The sequence below is a fragment of the Hemibagrus wyckioides genome, linkage group LG06 (genome assembly GCF_019097595.1).
Source record: "Hemibagrus wyckioides isolate EC202008001 linkage group LG06, SWU_Hwy_1.0, whole genome shotgun sequence".
NCBI lineage: Eukaryota > Metazoa > Chordata > Actinopteri > Siluriformes > Bagridae > Hemibagrus > Hemibagrus wyckioides.
Genome location: NC_080715.1, coordinates 12075496 through 12092844, shown reverse-complemented (window position 1 = coordinate 12092844; position 17349 = coordinate 12075496). Strand labels below are relative to the sequence as shown.

The window sequence follows — 17349 nt, the reverse complement described above, 5'->3', positions numbered from 1 at the left end:
TTGAGAGCTACGTTCTCAGTTGTATTAAATCTTTAGCTTTTCCAGGAAAACAAAAGAGACACTGTATGACAGTTTCTGCGTAGTCAAAAGAGTACAAAAAAAAAAAGGGCCTTTGTAATCACCACAAAGGACATACCAGTGGGGTAAGACAATAAGTCATCCAGCAAACACACTCTGATGTTGGTAAATGATCCAAGCGCTTTTTTGACTTGTGGTCTGTCTAGGATCGGAGATGAACAATACCGCTGTGTGGTGGATTTCTGACCTCTGTATCATGACTATAAACAGAAAGGAATAAGTCTTATGTATAAAACTGACATCTCATGACGTAGACCTCTCTGCGGACTTGTAGTTTCCCAACAGCTTCGTAGTGACACTAATATCCTCTGAAAGCAACCATCAAATGCGAACAGTTTATGCTAGTCAGATTTCATTTAGCCTAAAAATGATCATCGGCTTCACTTATAGCACAGACAACATTTAAAAATAAAGGGCTTCTCTTCCCCCCCACCCCCCCGAAGCGTTTCTGGAACTTCCGCGCTCCACGTAATGACGGGAAAAAGTGGTGCAATCATTTCCAGCAGGATGAACAAAATGTAAATCTGATCTGCTCGGCCATCGTGGAAGTGTGAATCACGCATGCCATGGCGCAAGGGGCATTGCGTAACACCGATCCGCCGAACCCCTGCTGAATGTGCTGTGCAGGGTCTCCCCTGATGCAGTCTTCCAACCTTGAAAAGGAATCGTTCCCAGCTATTAAAATACCTCCAAAAATATGGGATGCTTATCAAATAATAAGAACCACATTGAGCCATTTCCTCGCCAGCCTGGCAGGGATTTGCTCAGGCGATATCTTCACCTCGCAGGTCTCCTTTCAAGTCGGCGATCTTTTGTGGGCTCTGCGTGTCTGGGAATGCAACATACGAGCCTGCCGGAGCACGGACCGCTTAAGGGTCAGGACCCTGTTGCAGTCTGAAGTCACCTCTTCTAGCTTACTGTTCTTTCTGCACTTCCGCCAGGACACATGATCGACTGTCAGCGCAAGGGAAAAAAATCACAGATACAGCCATCTCCCAGAAGGAGCTTTAAAATCTAGACGCTACACTGTGAAGCGTGTTTTGGCCATTTCTGTCTTCCGCCTTTAAAAAAAAAAAAAAAAAGATCGGTTCTCCTTTCTGAAAATAAGGATGGACAATCTAGTTCAGGGCTGGGGATTGGGTCTACATATAAACGGCATCAACTATTTTCCATGGTGCTCTTTTTCCAGCATTAAACGGTTCAACTAATTTAAATAGAGTCAAACTGCAGGAGCTCAGATCTGAGCTGTCAGATTCAGTTAGCATAAGTTAGATATTACTGTGGACAAACATATTTCCATACAGGACTATTGGGGATTAAGTCTAATCATTAAGCAGTGATATGAGAGAAGAGTAAGTGTGGTTAGGGATTAAGGCAGGGTAAGCCAGGCAGGGACAGATGCCTTTAACAGTGAATGAGGAAGTCAAAGACGATGTCCAAATGACAACTGCAGGTGGAGCGTGCTTCACAAACCTGCAAAGATAAATAGTGCTTCTTCCAGTTCCAGATCAGATGCTTTTTTTTTTAAATAAATATTATACTCTATAATATCTCTTACTGGATGTAAAATACAAATTCAATCAGATTTCATTTGAACAGTACTCTAAACTATACACTTTTCCACAGAGCAGCTTCAGAGAAAGCATGATGGCAATTTAGATCCATAATGAGCAAGCCAGAGGTGACAGCTGCAAGAAAACCCCCTGAGAAGGCACGAGGAAGAAACCTTGAGAGGAACCAGACTCAAAAGGGAACCCAGGCTCTTCTGATAGGGGTAGTTAGGAATCATTACAGTAAATATTTGTAGTAAAAAAGTCAAAAAGCAGTACGGGTGTTTTCAGACTTGACTCAAATACTCTAGCTCTTTTGGAGGAGCGGCTCATAATTTGCTTTCATGCAGAAGAATTTCTTCTGAACCGCTGACTGTACATTAACATGGATCATTTTTGTGCATGCAGGTTTGCAAAATGGTAGGCACTAAGAGAATCTGTTTGCTGTTTTTATTATTATTATTATTATTATTATTATTATTATTATTATTATTATTATTATTATTATTAGTTCGTTTAGGAACCAACACTTTGTATTGTTTTCCTCTTTGACCACTACTGACCTGCTCTGGCTGAACAGTTTTTAAATCATGAAATGTAAAATCATCACCTAATTCTGTGCTACTCCTTTTAATTAGCTTCGTTTAAACTGATTTCAACAACTTTTACAATTATTTTTGTCATTTATGGTCGATAGACCTCATGTACATGAAATAAAACCATATTTCTGACATTTGAAAGCGGTCAAATTTGACTCCCAAGAACAACAGGAGGGTTAAGTTGTGAAGATCAGCACTTTCTGACATCATGGCATGTTCTCATGTCCTCATGCAAGAATGCTTTTAGCCATGTATGCTGGCAGAAGATGTGTGTATTTCACAATTCTCAACACAAGTACTCACCGCCACATAAGGTGAGCTAATTACAATTCTCCAGTCCTGTGAATGTCTGGTTTTCTATATCAATAAGGTGTTCTGTCTACTCTGTGTTTCCTGCCATCATGAAACCTGAAACAGGAAGTAGCATGGCAAGTTGAACCAATTGCCTTCCTTGGCATCAAGCACAGAGAGCGGATAGCTTCTACAGTTGATGTGGACCGCACACTGTTCGGCTGAAGCGAGCCCTAGACCGCTGTTTACAAGAGGACCTGGGATTGACTCTCTGGCCTGGTCCCAGACTCGAAAACTGATTTCCAAACCTACCGAACTCTCTGGCCAAATGGCTCCGAATCTGGAAAAAAAAAAATGCAAATGTGAAAATGACCTAAGTGTGTTGAAGGGATGTTCAGTATGAGCATATTGTGAATAGGAGTCCTGGGATAAGCACAGGACCGTGTTTATGAGTACAGCAGCAGTTCATAGGTGCAAGTCAAAGTATCCAGATGAGATGATTCACTGAAGCAAAGCTGAGATTTGAGTATAAAGTGTTTAGGGTAGCTAAAGAAATTGTACTCACAGAACCCAGTTTCTACTTTCTTATTTGTTGCCTAAATTATACCAAATAATCGTAGCAGGGTTTTTCTCCCTAGACTACAGAAATACCTCCTATATAAGAATACCAACCGAGGTTTGGGTAAACACTACCGAGGCATGCGGATGTAAGAAAGAGCGCCTGTCTTTGACATTTAAGTCAGTTGTACGTTCGCAATCACGCATACATTCCTCGTGCATGCCTCATATTCTTCTTGTCCAGTCCAAAACGGTTCCCTCATGCAGCTCTTTCAGGAGGAAATTATTTTTCATTGCCCCCGAAAGAAAAAGCCATTGCCAAGCACTTTCTTCTAAGATGAGTTGCCAAATCTTCTCTAAATCCCCCCGGAACTGTTTTCCTTCCATGCTCCAGAGGAGTAATGGTGAGGATTTTGAGCTCAGGGTCAGGGAGCATGAAGGACCAAATGATCTTCATAGACACCTGCATGTGCCACATAGATGTCTTTTACTGAGTGTGAGATAATAGATCACATCCTCCTGTTCTTTTTTTGCATGGCAACATTTTTACCAAGCTCATGAGCATGATTTGGGAAATACCATTTTACAACTTTCATAAATTCTTTCTTTCTTTTTTTTTTTTTTACGTCCATGAAATCTTTCACATCTTATGTAATTTGACTCTAAAATAATTACCAAGAACCGCTTCTTGGCCACATTCTTTGTACTTGTGGTCTCTTTTGAAGAGTTTGTTTTTGTTCCACTTTCATGTAGTTGAATTATTATAGCGTTCATATAAATGTTGCCATTAAAGACAATGTTAGGTTACCCACATACATTCCCCTTTGGCCAGTCAAACTAGAGACTCTCATGCAGGGAAGGATCCTCAGGCTTCATGCCACGCTTCTCACACAGCAAACAAATCAATAGTGGAACAAAATTCATTTTATTTGTGTGAATCAGATTCTGACCATGCTGTGACTCACAGGCATTAGGTAGAACATCCTCTGTGGCCTGTCGCCATACACATCACCCTCAAAGAGGCATTCGGAGCGCTGTCAAACTGACTGATTCGATTTGACCCCTATCAAATCAACAAGTAGAGGGCGACTCCCTTCTTAATGATTCAGATCCTGACCCAAAGTAGCCAGAATTATTCCCATAGGCGTGCAGCAAGCGCTGAAGTGTCTGGTGTATGTCTGGTTGCCTTCTCTCGCTCACACCCGATGTATCATGGAATATGATGAGCCATTGATCCTATGTTTTTTCTCCATGGAAGCACTTTCATCCTGTTTCCTGTTTCTGTGATTCTCTGATTGGTGTTTATGTTCTGCAATCTGTTTCTCATAATCTTTTGCTTTTTTTTTTTTTCTTCCTTTTCTCTTTCCTTTTCAAATATTTTTTTTTATTTAGGAAATAATGCCGGATTAGGGGCTAAAGCACTTGGCAGCAGTTGAAACGCAGTAGGAAGTGCAACACCTTTGGCAGCACGAGATGCTCTGGCAACGTATAGTTCCGCATCACTCGAGACCAGATGACCGCTTGCGGTGTGACGTACTGCTGATGGATTCAAATTCTATTAGAATCCGATTTATTGTGGTCCGAATTGTTTTGTTTTTCCATTTTTTTTAATGGGCGTCGCTCTGCATATGCGTCCTTTGATCACGCACATCTACAATTAAAAGAATTATATCTGTCCTCGCCACACAACTTGCTTTGTAATGCCTAAAGTATGCCTTTTCCTCTCACTGTGTCTTCATGGGAAATTAAAGTGATACCGCAATGACTGTGACCTTTCACCAAGCCTTGAGGCTTTCTGCAATTAGCAGTTCCAGTCACATGGCTTCTGTGGAGGCTCTCACTTTGTTCTCATATACCGCTTAATTATGGGCCCAAGTCTTGATAACATTTAAGTCTAACATTTAAATTTCAGTCTCTGCTTTGAAGTGAACAAGTGTCGGGAAGATTTTATGAAAAGGCTCCGATGCCTTTTTATTGTTAGTGATTTGTAAAGTACGTAGGAAATGAGTCTCTGTGCAGGCAGCTGGATTAGTTGCACACTCTGGCATGTAGCCCTTATCGATGTTTTCTTTTGTGCTTCGATGCACGCGTGCTTTACATGCAAATGCCTGCTTGTATCTTGGGCATAGAGAGGAAAACAGACTGGCACACTCCCGGCGTGGGATCTCAGGGGACGTCACCCCTCAGCCGTGGCACCCCCTCACCCACCAAATTGTCCTTTTCACGGAAACTGAGCAGGCCTTCAAATTGTTTTCAGATGTCAGGTTTTGGGTTACAAGAATGTAGTGCGGCTTCTTTCTCTCAGAGGCTGAATTAATTTATTGCTGCATATTAAAATGCTTCAAGAGTCTCCCTGGTTTTAGATTTAATATATATGCGTGGGTGGCAATTTCCTCAAAGCTTTTTACGGTTTTCGAGAGGATGCGTGTGTACGGTATGTGGAGTTAGGCCTGTTTTCTTCAATTAATGATGCATGCTATTTTGCTTTGCTTGGATCTGCACAATCAGGAGACTCCTAATTAGCTGATTCATCAAAAAGAAATTTCCACATGAAGAATTTATTTTTTCAGAAAAGAAATCTTCAAGCATGACCACATACAGCATTTATTTTCAGGGTACTACAAAGCATTTCATCTTTCAGTCTGTAACACACCGTCTCTTATACGTGCCAGGCTTTTTTGTTTTTTTTCCCTTCATAGCTTTGGCAAACTCACAAATTCTTTTCTGGGAAACATTTTTATGTAGATAGGTATATGACTGAGAGTTTTCGAACAACTCCAATATATATAAGACATTACACTATTATTTATTCTGTATGAAACAATGGATGAAATAAGGGCTGGAGAACGAGTCTTCAGGTTTTTATTATTGGTTTTACCCCTAAATGACCTTTTTGTGGGAAAATAAAACTTCATTTCAGCAACAAAAAAAAATAAAAAATTCTCAGTCAAGCTGAATTTAGAGCACTGTCAAAAGAAAACGGGCAGAAAGAAGTGTGTTTTAGGGGTCTGGTTCTTTTTTTTTTTTTCCTCCTCAGAATATTTGTGGAGCTGCTTGTTCATTCTGAGGCCAGGCTGCTGAGTGCCTGTTGATGAGCCAGGATACACAGCTGCCAGGTTTTGGATGCCACACCTGACAAAGATGGAGAATATTATTGATATTTCATTGTGTTCCATTCCATTGTGTTTGTGCAGACTGCTTCAGGTCCTGACTCAGTGTAATGGTGTTTATGAAGCATGACTCAAAAAGCCGTAGCCATTCATAGAACTGAGGCAAGGAAAATATCTACGAAAAACAGTGGACATCCTGCTCTTATTTAGTTAATGTGGCTGTGTTTAGAGGATGAATTATTTGAAGCTTACTCATAGTTTATGGTGTCACATAACTAGTCACCTGAGGTATGTATTATTATTGTTAAATTCATTTGCCAGATTTTGTGAGAGACACAACCGGTTGTGTCTTTCTACATATTATTTTTATCCCTATTAGTTTTTTAGATTTAATTTCAGGATTCTCTCGGATTAGCTCCTTTTGTCACACACCTTCCTAGCCTGACCAGTTCAGTGCAAATTGGTCTAATGATACGAGGCCTAACAGTATATGTCTTTGGAATAAAGACATGCAACTTGTTCAAGGAATAGAATGAAGAGTCAGTTTAGAGGAAAAGAAAAGGTTTTTCCTTTAGACAGCATGCATATGTATGAATTCTTGATTTTTTTTTTCTGTGATTAATCTCATTTGGACACTGTAGTCTTGTATCTTGAACTACTTCTGTAATCCTAAAAATAAATAATACGCACACTAAGCATCCTTTTGACACAATTAGCTTTGTTTGACTATATTAAACAGATTCAATGTCACCCATTCCCCATTTTGAAATGGGTTTCTCTAAAGGTTTCTTCCTCATCTCATCTCATCTCATCTCAGTCACCTCTAGCTCACTCATTAGAGATCTAAATCTACCTACGGATTTCTGCAAAGCCGCTTTGTGACCATGTGCATTGTTAAAAGCACTATAGACAGTTGAAGTTGATGATCTGAACAGTTTTGGCCTACACTAACCCAGTATATTAACCAAGTATCTATTCATACCACCAGGCTCTTGTCTTAACCAAAGAAGTTCTTTCATGCAGCTTCTCTTCCTCTTTCAGTTCACATATGAAAGATGACAAAGCTTAAACTCTGGCAAACAACCAATAAAACCAGGGACGGGCTTCAACACAGCCGCTGTATTCTTTCCTCTGTGACCCCACAGGCCTGGTCACTGTTCACGTTAGCATCTGGCTGCTGGCTGCACCTGTGCAGTGGACATACAACCCATTGGTCTTTATCTCGTTGAGAGCTAAGAGAAGAACAGCCTAATCATTCACATATGTCTTGTCAACACGATCGTCTGTCTGAAGGGTCTCTTCACCTTCTGCAGACCAGGGTGAAACGTCTCAGTTTCTACCTCATCTCTCTTGCTTTGCACATCCTCAGGAGCCTGAGAGCTTTGACCCCCTGAACCATGAGGCTATTCAGCAGCTCTGTCACAAGCATTTGAGATCTGGAGGAACAATCAACACCCCCCTCCTCCTCCTCCTTCTTAGCCTCACCCACAGTGAGAGAGAGAGAGAGAGAGAGAGAGAAAGAGAAAAGGAAGGGACTCTTGCTTGCAAGTCATCAGTATGTATGTCAGCTCTGTAAAGCTGTGGCTTCAAACCTTCTTGGTCTCTCTTGTGGCGTCCTTGCCCAGCCCACGGGTGGACTGTTTGTGCAAGTGGATTTTATGCACATGATGCTTTTTCCAGACCGGCTGTATGATGGAGAGGGCCGGAAAAACAGAGAAAAGTGTCCTGAAGTTTTAATGAGAGGAAGACTATGTGGTCGAGAGTGTCACGGCTTTGCTCCCAAAGGGGCCACTCTGTGTCCTGATGTGGATGGCCATAGTATCATGGTATAAACAGTCATTCCACGCTATAAAGCCAAATATCTTGACCAGCCATTTTTCCAGTTGTTTCCTAAAGAACCTATCAAATCAACTCTGAAATTCTGTTATGCTTAGGAAGGTGCTCATCACATCTGAAGGGCTGTTGCCAAACAATTTTAAAAACGTCAGTCCGATACTTCTTACAACTTGGGGAAATGACTTCGGACATGGTTTAATCTCCTCACCATGTCCAAGCCCTTTCAGAGAGATCAGAGGAAGTAGAAAATGTGGTAATCAAGGAACTATGTTGTAAACCAAGGGGACCAATCATCTGACATCATTACAGAACAGCAGTGAAGAACATCTGATTGGACTTTTCAGTCTGATTAAAGCTAGGATGTAAAGCTGCTATCTGCCAAAGCATGATCAGATTTGAGGATGTCTGTGACCAATCTCCATGTAACTGTAAGTAGAGGATAGAGAGAGCACACTAAAATGTGGCAGCATCTAATTATGTATAAAACAGGGTGGATTTGTTCCTTGATACAAAGAGAACGGTTACGTAATGACATTGCATTAGTAACGTACATCATTATTTTATTCAACAAAAGCCAAACAGATTCCTTTAATTCTGCATGAATTGCCTCTGAGTAATAGACAACTCCAAGATATGATTTGAAGCTGAAGTAGGAACTTTATAAATGATTTTATTTTTTTTGCATTAGTGGAAATCACTCTCTACTATTAAATCTATTATATGTATTTAAGAGGTTTTACACTTACTAGTGACCGATTTGACTGGTCACTTTACTTTTTTCTTTTACCATTTGTACCTGTTTTGTTGTTTCCATGTCCGGTATTGTGTCATGTCAAACTCCACAATGGTGGTTAAAGACTTTTATGAAACTAGACATTAAGGAATTGAAGAATTTGTCGTTTTTCATAAGTATTTCTGTTTTTATCCAGCCTTCTAGGGGCAATATTTGTATGGGAAAAGTTCAAAAAAGGTTTTCTTTACATACAACTGTTTATATCGTCCAAGATAATCATGAAGCTGTTTTAAAGCAATATCCATCGTCATCCATTGGTGCTAAACAAATAAATTCAATTGAACCCATTTCTGCTCGTTTATATTACATTTCTGGCATTTGGCAGACGCTCTTATCAGCAGTGGCAGTATGGTGGACCTGGGATTCAAACTCAAACTTCCAAAAATTCTGCGTAAGGTTATCCAACAGAGAGAAAAACATCTCACATTGAAAGCCAACTGACTCATTTTACATGAGCCATACCATAATTCATTTGTTTATACTGATTAAAAATGTCCCATAAGTCAGAACAGCAGTTTACTGGTACTAAATGGGTATAATCCAAAACTTCAATAACTCAAAGGTATGCCAACCGAGACATTAAACCTATTGTTTTCCATCAGTGGATATTTAATATTCTGGCTATTTGATAAGTAACCAGAACATTACTATAGACATTTGAACCATGTTCCATCCATCCATCGTCTATACCCGCTTATTCCTAATTAGGGTCACGGGGTTCTCCTGGAGCCTATCCCAGCGCACATTGGGCGAAAGGCAGGGGTACACCCTGGACAGGTCGCAGGGCCACATATAGACAGACAACCACACACACTCACACACTCCTATGGGCAATTCAGAATTACCAATCAACCTAATGTACATGTTTTTGGACTGTGGGAGGAAACCGGAGTACCCGGAGTAAACCCACGCAGGCACGGGGAGAACATGCAAACTCCACACAGAAAGGCCCCTGCCTGTGTGAACCCGGGACTCGAAACCATGATCCTATTATTTTAAAAAGTAATCATTAAAAGTAATCTGTGCTGAGGATCCATGGAATATATTTCATATTCATCCCAAGCTGAAAAAGATCTAATAGTCAGAGTTGTAACTAAATCAATTACAAAAAGGAAGGGATTTTTGTTACAAAACTGAGGAAAGAGCAATTTCGCTTAATGTGTTTATGTTTACAGCCCAGTGTTTGACAAAAATCTGTTATGAATAACATACTGTAATTTGTAGCATAATCTGTGTTAAATAAGTGACAAACAATATATCCAGATACCTAAACGAGTTTGTTACTGTCAGTAAACTGTTCTGACTATTCTGGCAGATTAAGGATTTAAGTGTTAAAGCTCATTTACTAACAATCTGATGTGTTCAAACAATTGTTACAGGAAACTGACAGTATGACTTTGGGTTCATTTTAGGTTTCTTTGACAAAGTTCAGTATCAGTTACACCGAAAATTATTAACCACAAAGAAATGATTTCATATCCGCAGGCTGCCGGTCAAAACGGTCCTGGAACTTAAAGGAGCAGGTGTAGGGTAACTGAGGCTAATATGCCTTTAATCCTGTGTTCATTTACATTTCTTGTTTTCATCAGCATACTTCTAAAGTCAAGACGGCTGCAGAACTCAGGGACTAATTGTCCACAGATGTGTTGCTGCACTGGACTGAAGACCCGCTGTTTCACACACCTAGTGAAGGAGCACACACTCCAGATTATTATTTTCTTCTAAATCAGGGCTAGGTTTGGTTTCCGAATATTGGGTAACATCCACGATTAAGCATCAAGTTTTGAATAATACAACATACTGTCTTGAAAGGTTTCGAGGCTCCTGGTTATTAACTAACTCAGACTAGCATTATGTCCAGAAAGTCCACTGATAATCAAGTTACAGTATAAGATAAATAAATTTGTCCCTCGTTTGCATATGACCACATTGATTGTACTTTTAGCCTGGGGTGATTAAACTAATATTAAAAGCATTAATGTATCTTTTGTGAAAATCACAATTATAAACCTGCTGCTTTATTGGACACCAATGTGTGGCTGAGAGTGTGTTTGTATTGTATGAAACAATTTAATATAAATAAAATAAAAACAAATAGTTTACATACAAACTTATATAAATAGCTTCTATAAGTTTGTGTCTACAAACGAAATGATACAATTTACATCACATGTTGGACACTTGTACATACAGAATATGTGTGTGTGTGTGTGTGTTTGTGCATGTGCGTGTGTGTGTGTGTGTGTGTGTGTTTGTGCATGTGCGTGTGTGTGTGTGTGTGTGTGTGTGTGTGTGTGTGTGTCAGCTGCAGCAGACTGGTCACTCTGCACGGCAGAAGGTTCTGACAGTCCTCTCATTTTTGCCACTTCATCTCTGAACAGCTCTTATTCTTTGCTCTTTAACCGGCTGTCTAAACAAAACTCATTGGAAGTGCCGTTTGCGAATATATTTAACATAATCTACTGTAGGTTAGTTATACATAACATGAGCTGTGCTTGCTAGATTTAATTCTTTATAATAATCCATGTGTGTTTGATCCCTGATATCTATGACTTCCACCTTCAAGGGCAGTTTAAATGCTTTCGCCTTTTCGTTTTGCTTTTTTAGATTTAATATGAGGTAACTTTAGTTAAATATAATTAAATTAGCCTAGTTCAATAACTTTAGGAAGGTTTCCCATCTTAAATGAGGTCTTAGACAAGTTTACTCTGTTATTTTGCAGAATATTTCCCACATTGCTAGAATGTTTTTAGCTCACATGAAAATAATTTGGAAGCTCTGGAAAGAAAACTCCTTGGGCCAGGTATGTTGTTAAAGAAAGTTTCTTAAGGGCGCACTATGGGCCTACGCAGCTCAGTATTGTAGGACAGTTCAGTTTTTGGATATGAGATGTGCCCATAACCACATACCAATTAAACCCACTCACTATATCATAAAATATTAAATAACAGACTACCAAACGTCTTTTTTAATGCCAGTATGGTCCATATAGTGTGCTGTATTGTTTGCCATGCAGTAGTACACACATTTAAAATGTTTCCATGGCAACATATGAGTTATCATACTATTCTAACACGGGGTATTGTGTAGTAGGCTTAGGTTAGTAAGACAAGTTAGAAAAGGACAGCTGCAGCAAAGCCTGTTCAGACTTACATTGAACTTTCCATCATGTCAACTTTAGTACTTTGAGGTTAATTTAAAGGATAGAGCTTATTTTTTTTGTTGTTTCAGCTGATAATTAGGCTAGCTTTGGAAAATAATGTAAAAAGTCTATACTGCAGTAAGCATGAATATAAATATTGGTTAGCATGACATGAGCGACACACCTGTGCATGTTACCCTATTTACACATGTATGGAAAATATTCTATTTAGATTTATTTCCATATTGGTCTTGTACCACTGGTGTATGAATGTTTAGGCCATGAATCTGGTCTATGCATTATTCAACTTCATTTTTTTGTACTTTTTTTTTATTATTATATTAGAAACTGCATAATTCAGTAACTAAAACTGAGTTAAATAAAACTAGTCTATGAAGGAGAAAACTTCTTTAATTTTAAAGTCACTTGATTATCTAAATGAGGAGTACAATCGGCATCATAACAAAGTTTGCAAATTAATACGATTAATTAATATGCTCAGTATTTGAAAAGACTTATTAGATGTTCGCTTTGCCAGGCTTGTTGTTTACTGGCCATGTGCTCCGTCTCAAGAGTCCGGGCGCAAAGCTGTTCGTATGTGCATAGCAAATAAGTCTTTTCATGTTATTGTAAATATTGGCACATCCTTTGAGCTGTATGGGAAACGACTTAAGAGAACTTTATAATTGTGCACGTGTTTTTTCTTCCCTTTCTTTAAGATCGGCTGATCCATTTGAATGCGCCCTCGCTTCTGTTTTTAAATGGCAATGAGAGCGCTATTAGGAGGAGGCACGTGTCCTAATGAGGTCTTTTTCAACCCGCTGAATGGACATAAGCACCCCGCTGCGAGCCCTGCTAGCCCTCCAGCTATTTAATCCCTCCTGGATGGGCTTAGTGTCAGGAGAGGCCAGTTGGGAGGACAGAGCCCTAGTGCTCCACCGTCGAACTCTCGAGTGCCAGTAGACGTATAAAAGCAACAAGTCGATGTAAGAAACGCACTCAGTCACTCAGTTAACCGGTCAGACATTCTAATAAAGCAGTGATGGAGGACATGCTGTTTGACTTTGACCAAGATGCAAACACAGACTTCGCCTTCTGGGGTCAAATAGACCCCAACTTTCAGTTTCAGTCTCAGCTCGACTCGCTGCTGTTTGATGGCACGGCTGTGACAGGTGAACTGTCTCCGTGGTCCTCCTTCGGGTGTCAGTCCGTGTTCCCCGAAGCGCAGCTCGCTTTCCCGGAGCTGGAGTCTCGCTCCCCGCGGCCTGAAGTGGACAGCGGAGCTGCAGACGAGGAGCAAGAGGAGCAGAAACTGGGGAAGCTCAGGCCGCGCCGCCTCGCCTCCAACCATCACACACACCATCAGCATCATCACCAACATCAGCACCAGCATCAGCATCACCCGTACCGCGTCCAGCGCCACGCCGCCAACATCCGCGAGCGCAAGCGCATGCTCAGTATCAACTCTGCGTTTGAGGAGCTGCGCTGTCACGTGCCCACGTTTCCCTACGAGAAGCGACTGTCCAAGATCGACACCCTGAGGCTGGCCATCGCATACATCGCCCTGCTCAGAGAGATCCTCGTGTCCGGCTGCGACCCCAAGGCCTATGTAGATGAGTGCATGAAGAACGGCTACAAAAATCAGACCAACGCCATCTGGAACACGAGTGGTGAGGCTTGATCTTTCTAAATTAGAATTATAATTCATAACCTATTGTAATTCTATATCATTTTATATACTTGGATGATTTAGTTACTTTCTCAAGTTTTCAGGTGTCATAAATATGATTACTGTTTTAATCTATTCAAGATTTCAAAGTTTTTACACCAATTAAGATAATATACATGCATATTATTATTATTATTGTTGTTGTTGTTGAATCAGAATAATTTAAACTCTTCATTCAGAATTCAATTCGTGAATCAACAACTTTCCACAAGTCATCTATTGTAAGATATATTCTGTTCCCTGAACCCTTTCAATCAGTAATCAATCAGTACTGTTCATAAAAAGTGTTTTATTACACAGCAGTCTAATAATGCTAATAGCATATGTAAGAATAATAATAATAATAATAATAATAATAGCACATATAATAATAATAATAATAATAATAATAATAATAGCACATATAATAATAATAATAATAATAATAATAATAATAATAGCACATATAATAATAATAATGTAAATACAAAAGACTTTCCTTAACAGCATGTGCAATAAGTGTGTATGCAGAGGTGTCAGAATAAACGAGTGTAAAAATGAAATGAGACATTTCATATTTTAAAATCATGTTTAAAATGATTTGTATGCATTAATAAAAATGTAAAATTGAAAACATTTCATTTGACTTTTTTACATTTTAGTAAAATTTACTTTTAGTTTTAAGATCATTGTGGCTCAAAATTGATGTTTATTGAATGTCAAATTCTAAATTCTTTATTTCCATTTAATGAACCATTCACTGAAGACATGACGTATGGAAAATCATGGCAAGTCGTCGCTTTACTATCTCCACTTAAATAGTTTTTTTCTTAAGAGGGGATATGCAAATATCTGGGAGCTCATTTGATTCTAAAGAAAAAATAATTGAACAGACCCGGTCAAACAGTCCTATTTATTGTTCATTATTTACACTATGTTTGTTGTTTTATTTCCATCTGTCTAATTCTTGGCTTTTGTGTTCCAAAGCTTTGCGGTAACACAAGTACTTTATCTGAGTTCACTATGCAGCCTGGGTATTTTGCTTAACCACGTCTCAGTGCACCCTCTCATGGAGGGGAACATTTTAATGAATAAGTGGCTCCTATTGTTAGTCCTGGCTCTAACAAGCCTGTGAGTGTTTCACTGGTCATTAAAATGTATCTAAAGGCTTACATTTGTCCTGCTTTTGTCTCCTTCACCTCCAGATCTGACAGCTCGTCTTTCTTGGATAAAGTGGGATTAGTTTGCGGGACAGACTCACTCGGCTCTGTGGAGAGATCCTGCTTTCCCCCCCGCCTCACTGGCAGCTTGGCATCATGGCACACTGACATCTGCACATTTCTCACCATGTCACACGTTTGCACTTGGTACCCAGGATGCTTTTTATATTTTAATTTGTTGTGAGCAAAGAATGAGTGTTTTGCTGTGCCACTCCAGTCATGTGTTATGGATGAATAAGGCCAGGTTCAAGCCTTGGCAGTGCAAAGACACTTCTCTGTAGATGAGAGGATTGCTAAGAATCTTGGGGCGCCTGTTTAAGTGTATTGTTTGCGATTCAATCTGGTTGCAGGCTGATGGGTGAGAATTTGCAGCATGCCCATTGAGCACATTTACATGAAAGAGTAGTATTGTTTTGCACTGATTACAACTAAAACACTGTTAAAAAAAACAAACATTATTTATATATTTATTACACTTTCAATTATTTATTAAGACTGTCTTATTTATTCATTGTCTTTTCTTTGTAAATGTGTTCAAAATATATCTTTAAAAAAAATCTGATTTTGTTCAAACCTCAATACCTCTTCCTCTATTCATTAAATATCCTAACAGATGCACATCTCAGTGGAGAGAGATTTATTGATCGGATGAAGTCATTTCATGTGATTGCGAATAAAACGGCCGAGCATGTTTTTATTATTACTTCCCTTTATGAATCCATATCATTTTTAAGGTTTAATGGTAAAATAATTAATGTACCTCTGCAGTAAATGTGCATTAGTACAGGTGCATGTGTTTGCATTGGCCCAGAAAATTCAGTTCCACTATCCACATTGAATTCACAGCTGTCCCGTGCGAGCACATTGCCGATCACTCACAAGACTGTGCTTGCTTTAGCAATTTCCCTTTTAGTAAAGGCTAACTCGGGGGACCTCTCAGGCCGGACTCACTCCCCTTAACAGAAAGCTGGAGTGTGAGGAGGGACATGATTTGGTCTCTAGTTAACATTAACACACACACACACACACACTTGTGCTTAATATGATGAATGCTTATGCTTCCTAGTGTGCTTATAAAAATGAGTGCAGGTGAAAACACACCTGGGTTGCAGGTGAGACATGGGCTCTTCTCTGTCCTAACCTACAAGTGTGATTTCTTAGCCATTAATGGCCCTCAGTGGAAATAATTAAGCAAGGAGCATGGAAAGGCATGGCAAGTTCATTATAGTCAAACTTAAAGCTTTAAAGTAACCGAAACTGAACTTTATACAGTTCGTTTTTGGGTTCCTCTGTCCTCTTATTGGACTCTGGACAGTCCAGTCTAATGAACTTTGCTTTGTCTTGAATTAATATCATTCTTTTGACTGCATACGCTCCTGGTGTTTTACACAGCCTCGGTGTCCGTGCACTTACAAAATTTTGGACGGATTGTTGAGTCTCTCAGGCCTTGTCTTGTGAGATTGGTACTTAATTTATACGTTTGGCTGACTCCTTCCTCCAGGGGCGATGTGCTTAACAGGACCTCGACTCCGTCTCCGAGCGCAGCAGCAGGTGTGTGATGGCTCTCTCAGTCCCAGCCACTGATCAAGCGACCGTTATCCCTGCTGCTCTATTGCCATAACAGAGGCTTCAATTACACCACATAGGCAGTGTGCTTCTCCACTTACATGTTGTGTGGCCCAGGAGGACGCTGTGTGTCAAGTGTTACACGCTGTCTGAGTGATTTACACTTCTAGGTAAAGCTAGAGCTCTGTCTCCTCATTGGAGACTCTTTCTGCTGTATAGATCAAGGCACTGATTCAGTTTTTTAAAGGATTCTGTGTAAGTAAAAATTTATCGTCTCACATGTTTTCCCCCTTTTGTCAGTGGCAGAGCTTGCAGTAATTAGATGTAATTGATTCATGGTGCGTGATTGCTCGTCTCCCTCTAGTGGAACGCCATGATTTGTGTTTGTTCCAATTTGCCAGGTGAGAAAGGTATTACAGATCAAGTGTCTCGTATCCCCAATCAGCACGTAACTATAGTTACCATATCACAATATAGGTGTAATACGGGCCATGTAACTGAAAAAAGGAACTTTTTTTGCAACATTAAGAAATTATTCATTTAGCCATTCTAAAAAATGTAACCCATCTTAGGAAACATTATCTAATTTTTCTAAGGTTTCTCTACTGGAAAAAGACCGCAGTGTGATCTTAAATACGTGACAGGGTTTAGCATTTATACACAAAGCACACAAAACAGTCAATATCACAAGATTATTCACCAGAAAAAAACAAACAAACCTAAGTAGGGAGAGTACGGGGGCTTATTGGTTATGTTTACCTCACATCTCTGGGGTTGCGGGTTCGAGTCTGAATGTTCTCCTCAGACGGAAGTTTCCTCTGGGTTCACAGGTTTCCTCCCCCAGTCCAAAGACATCTATTATAGTGTGTGTGTAAATTTGTACCCTGGGTTTATTTAG

At 39.7% G+C, this 17349-nt stretch overlaps 1 protein-coding gene across 1 annotated transcript; it reads left to right on the top strand.

Moving 5' to 3' along the window:
- The first annotated feature begins 12853 nt into the window (after positions 1-12853).
- Positions 12854-15900, top strand: LOC131355007 (fer3-like protein). Its single transcript, XM_058393171.1, has 2 exons — positions 12854-13627; positions 14871-15900. The coding sequence occupies exons 1-2, from the start codon at positions 13000-13002 to the stop codon at positions 14906-14908; spliced, it is 666 nt and encodes a 221-aa protein (XP_058249154.1). The 5' UTR covers positions 12854-12999; the 3' UTR covers positions 14909-15900.
- Positions 15901-17349: the final 1449 nt, after the last annotated feature.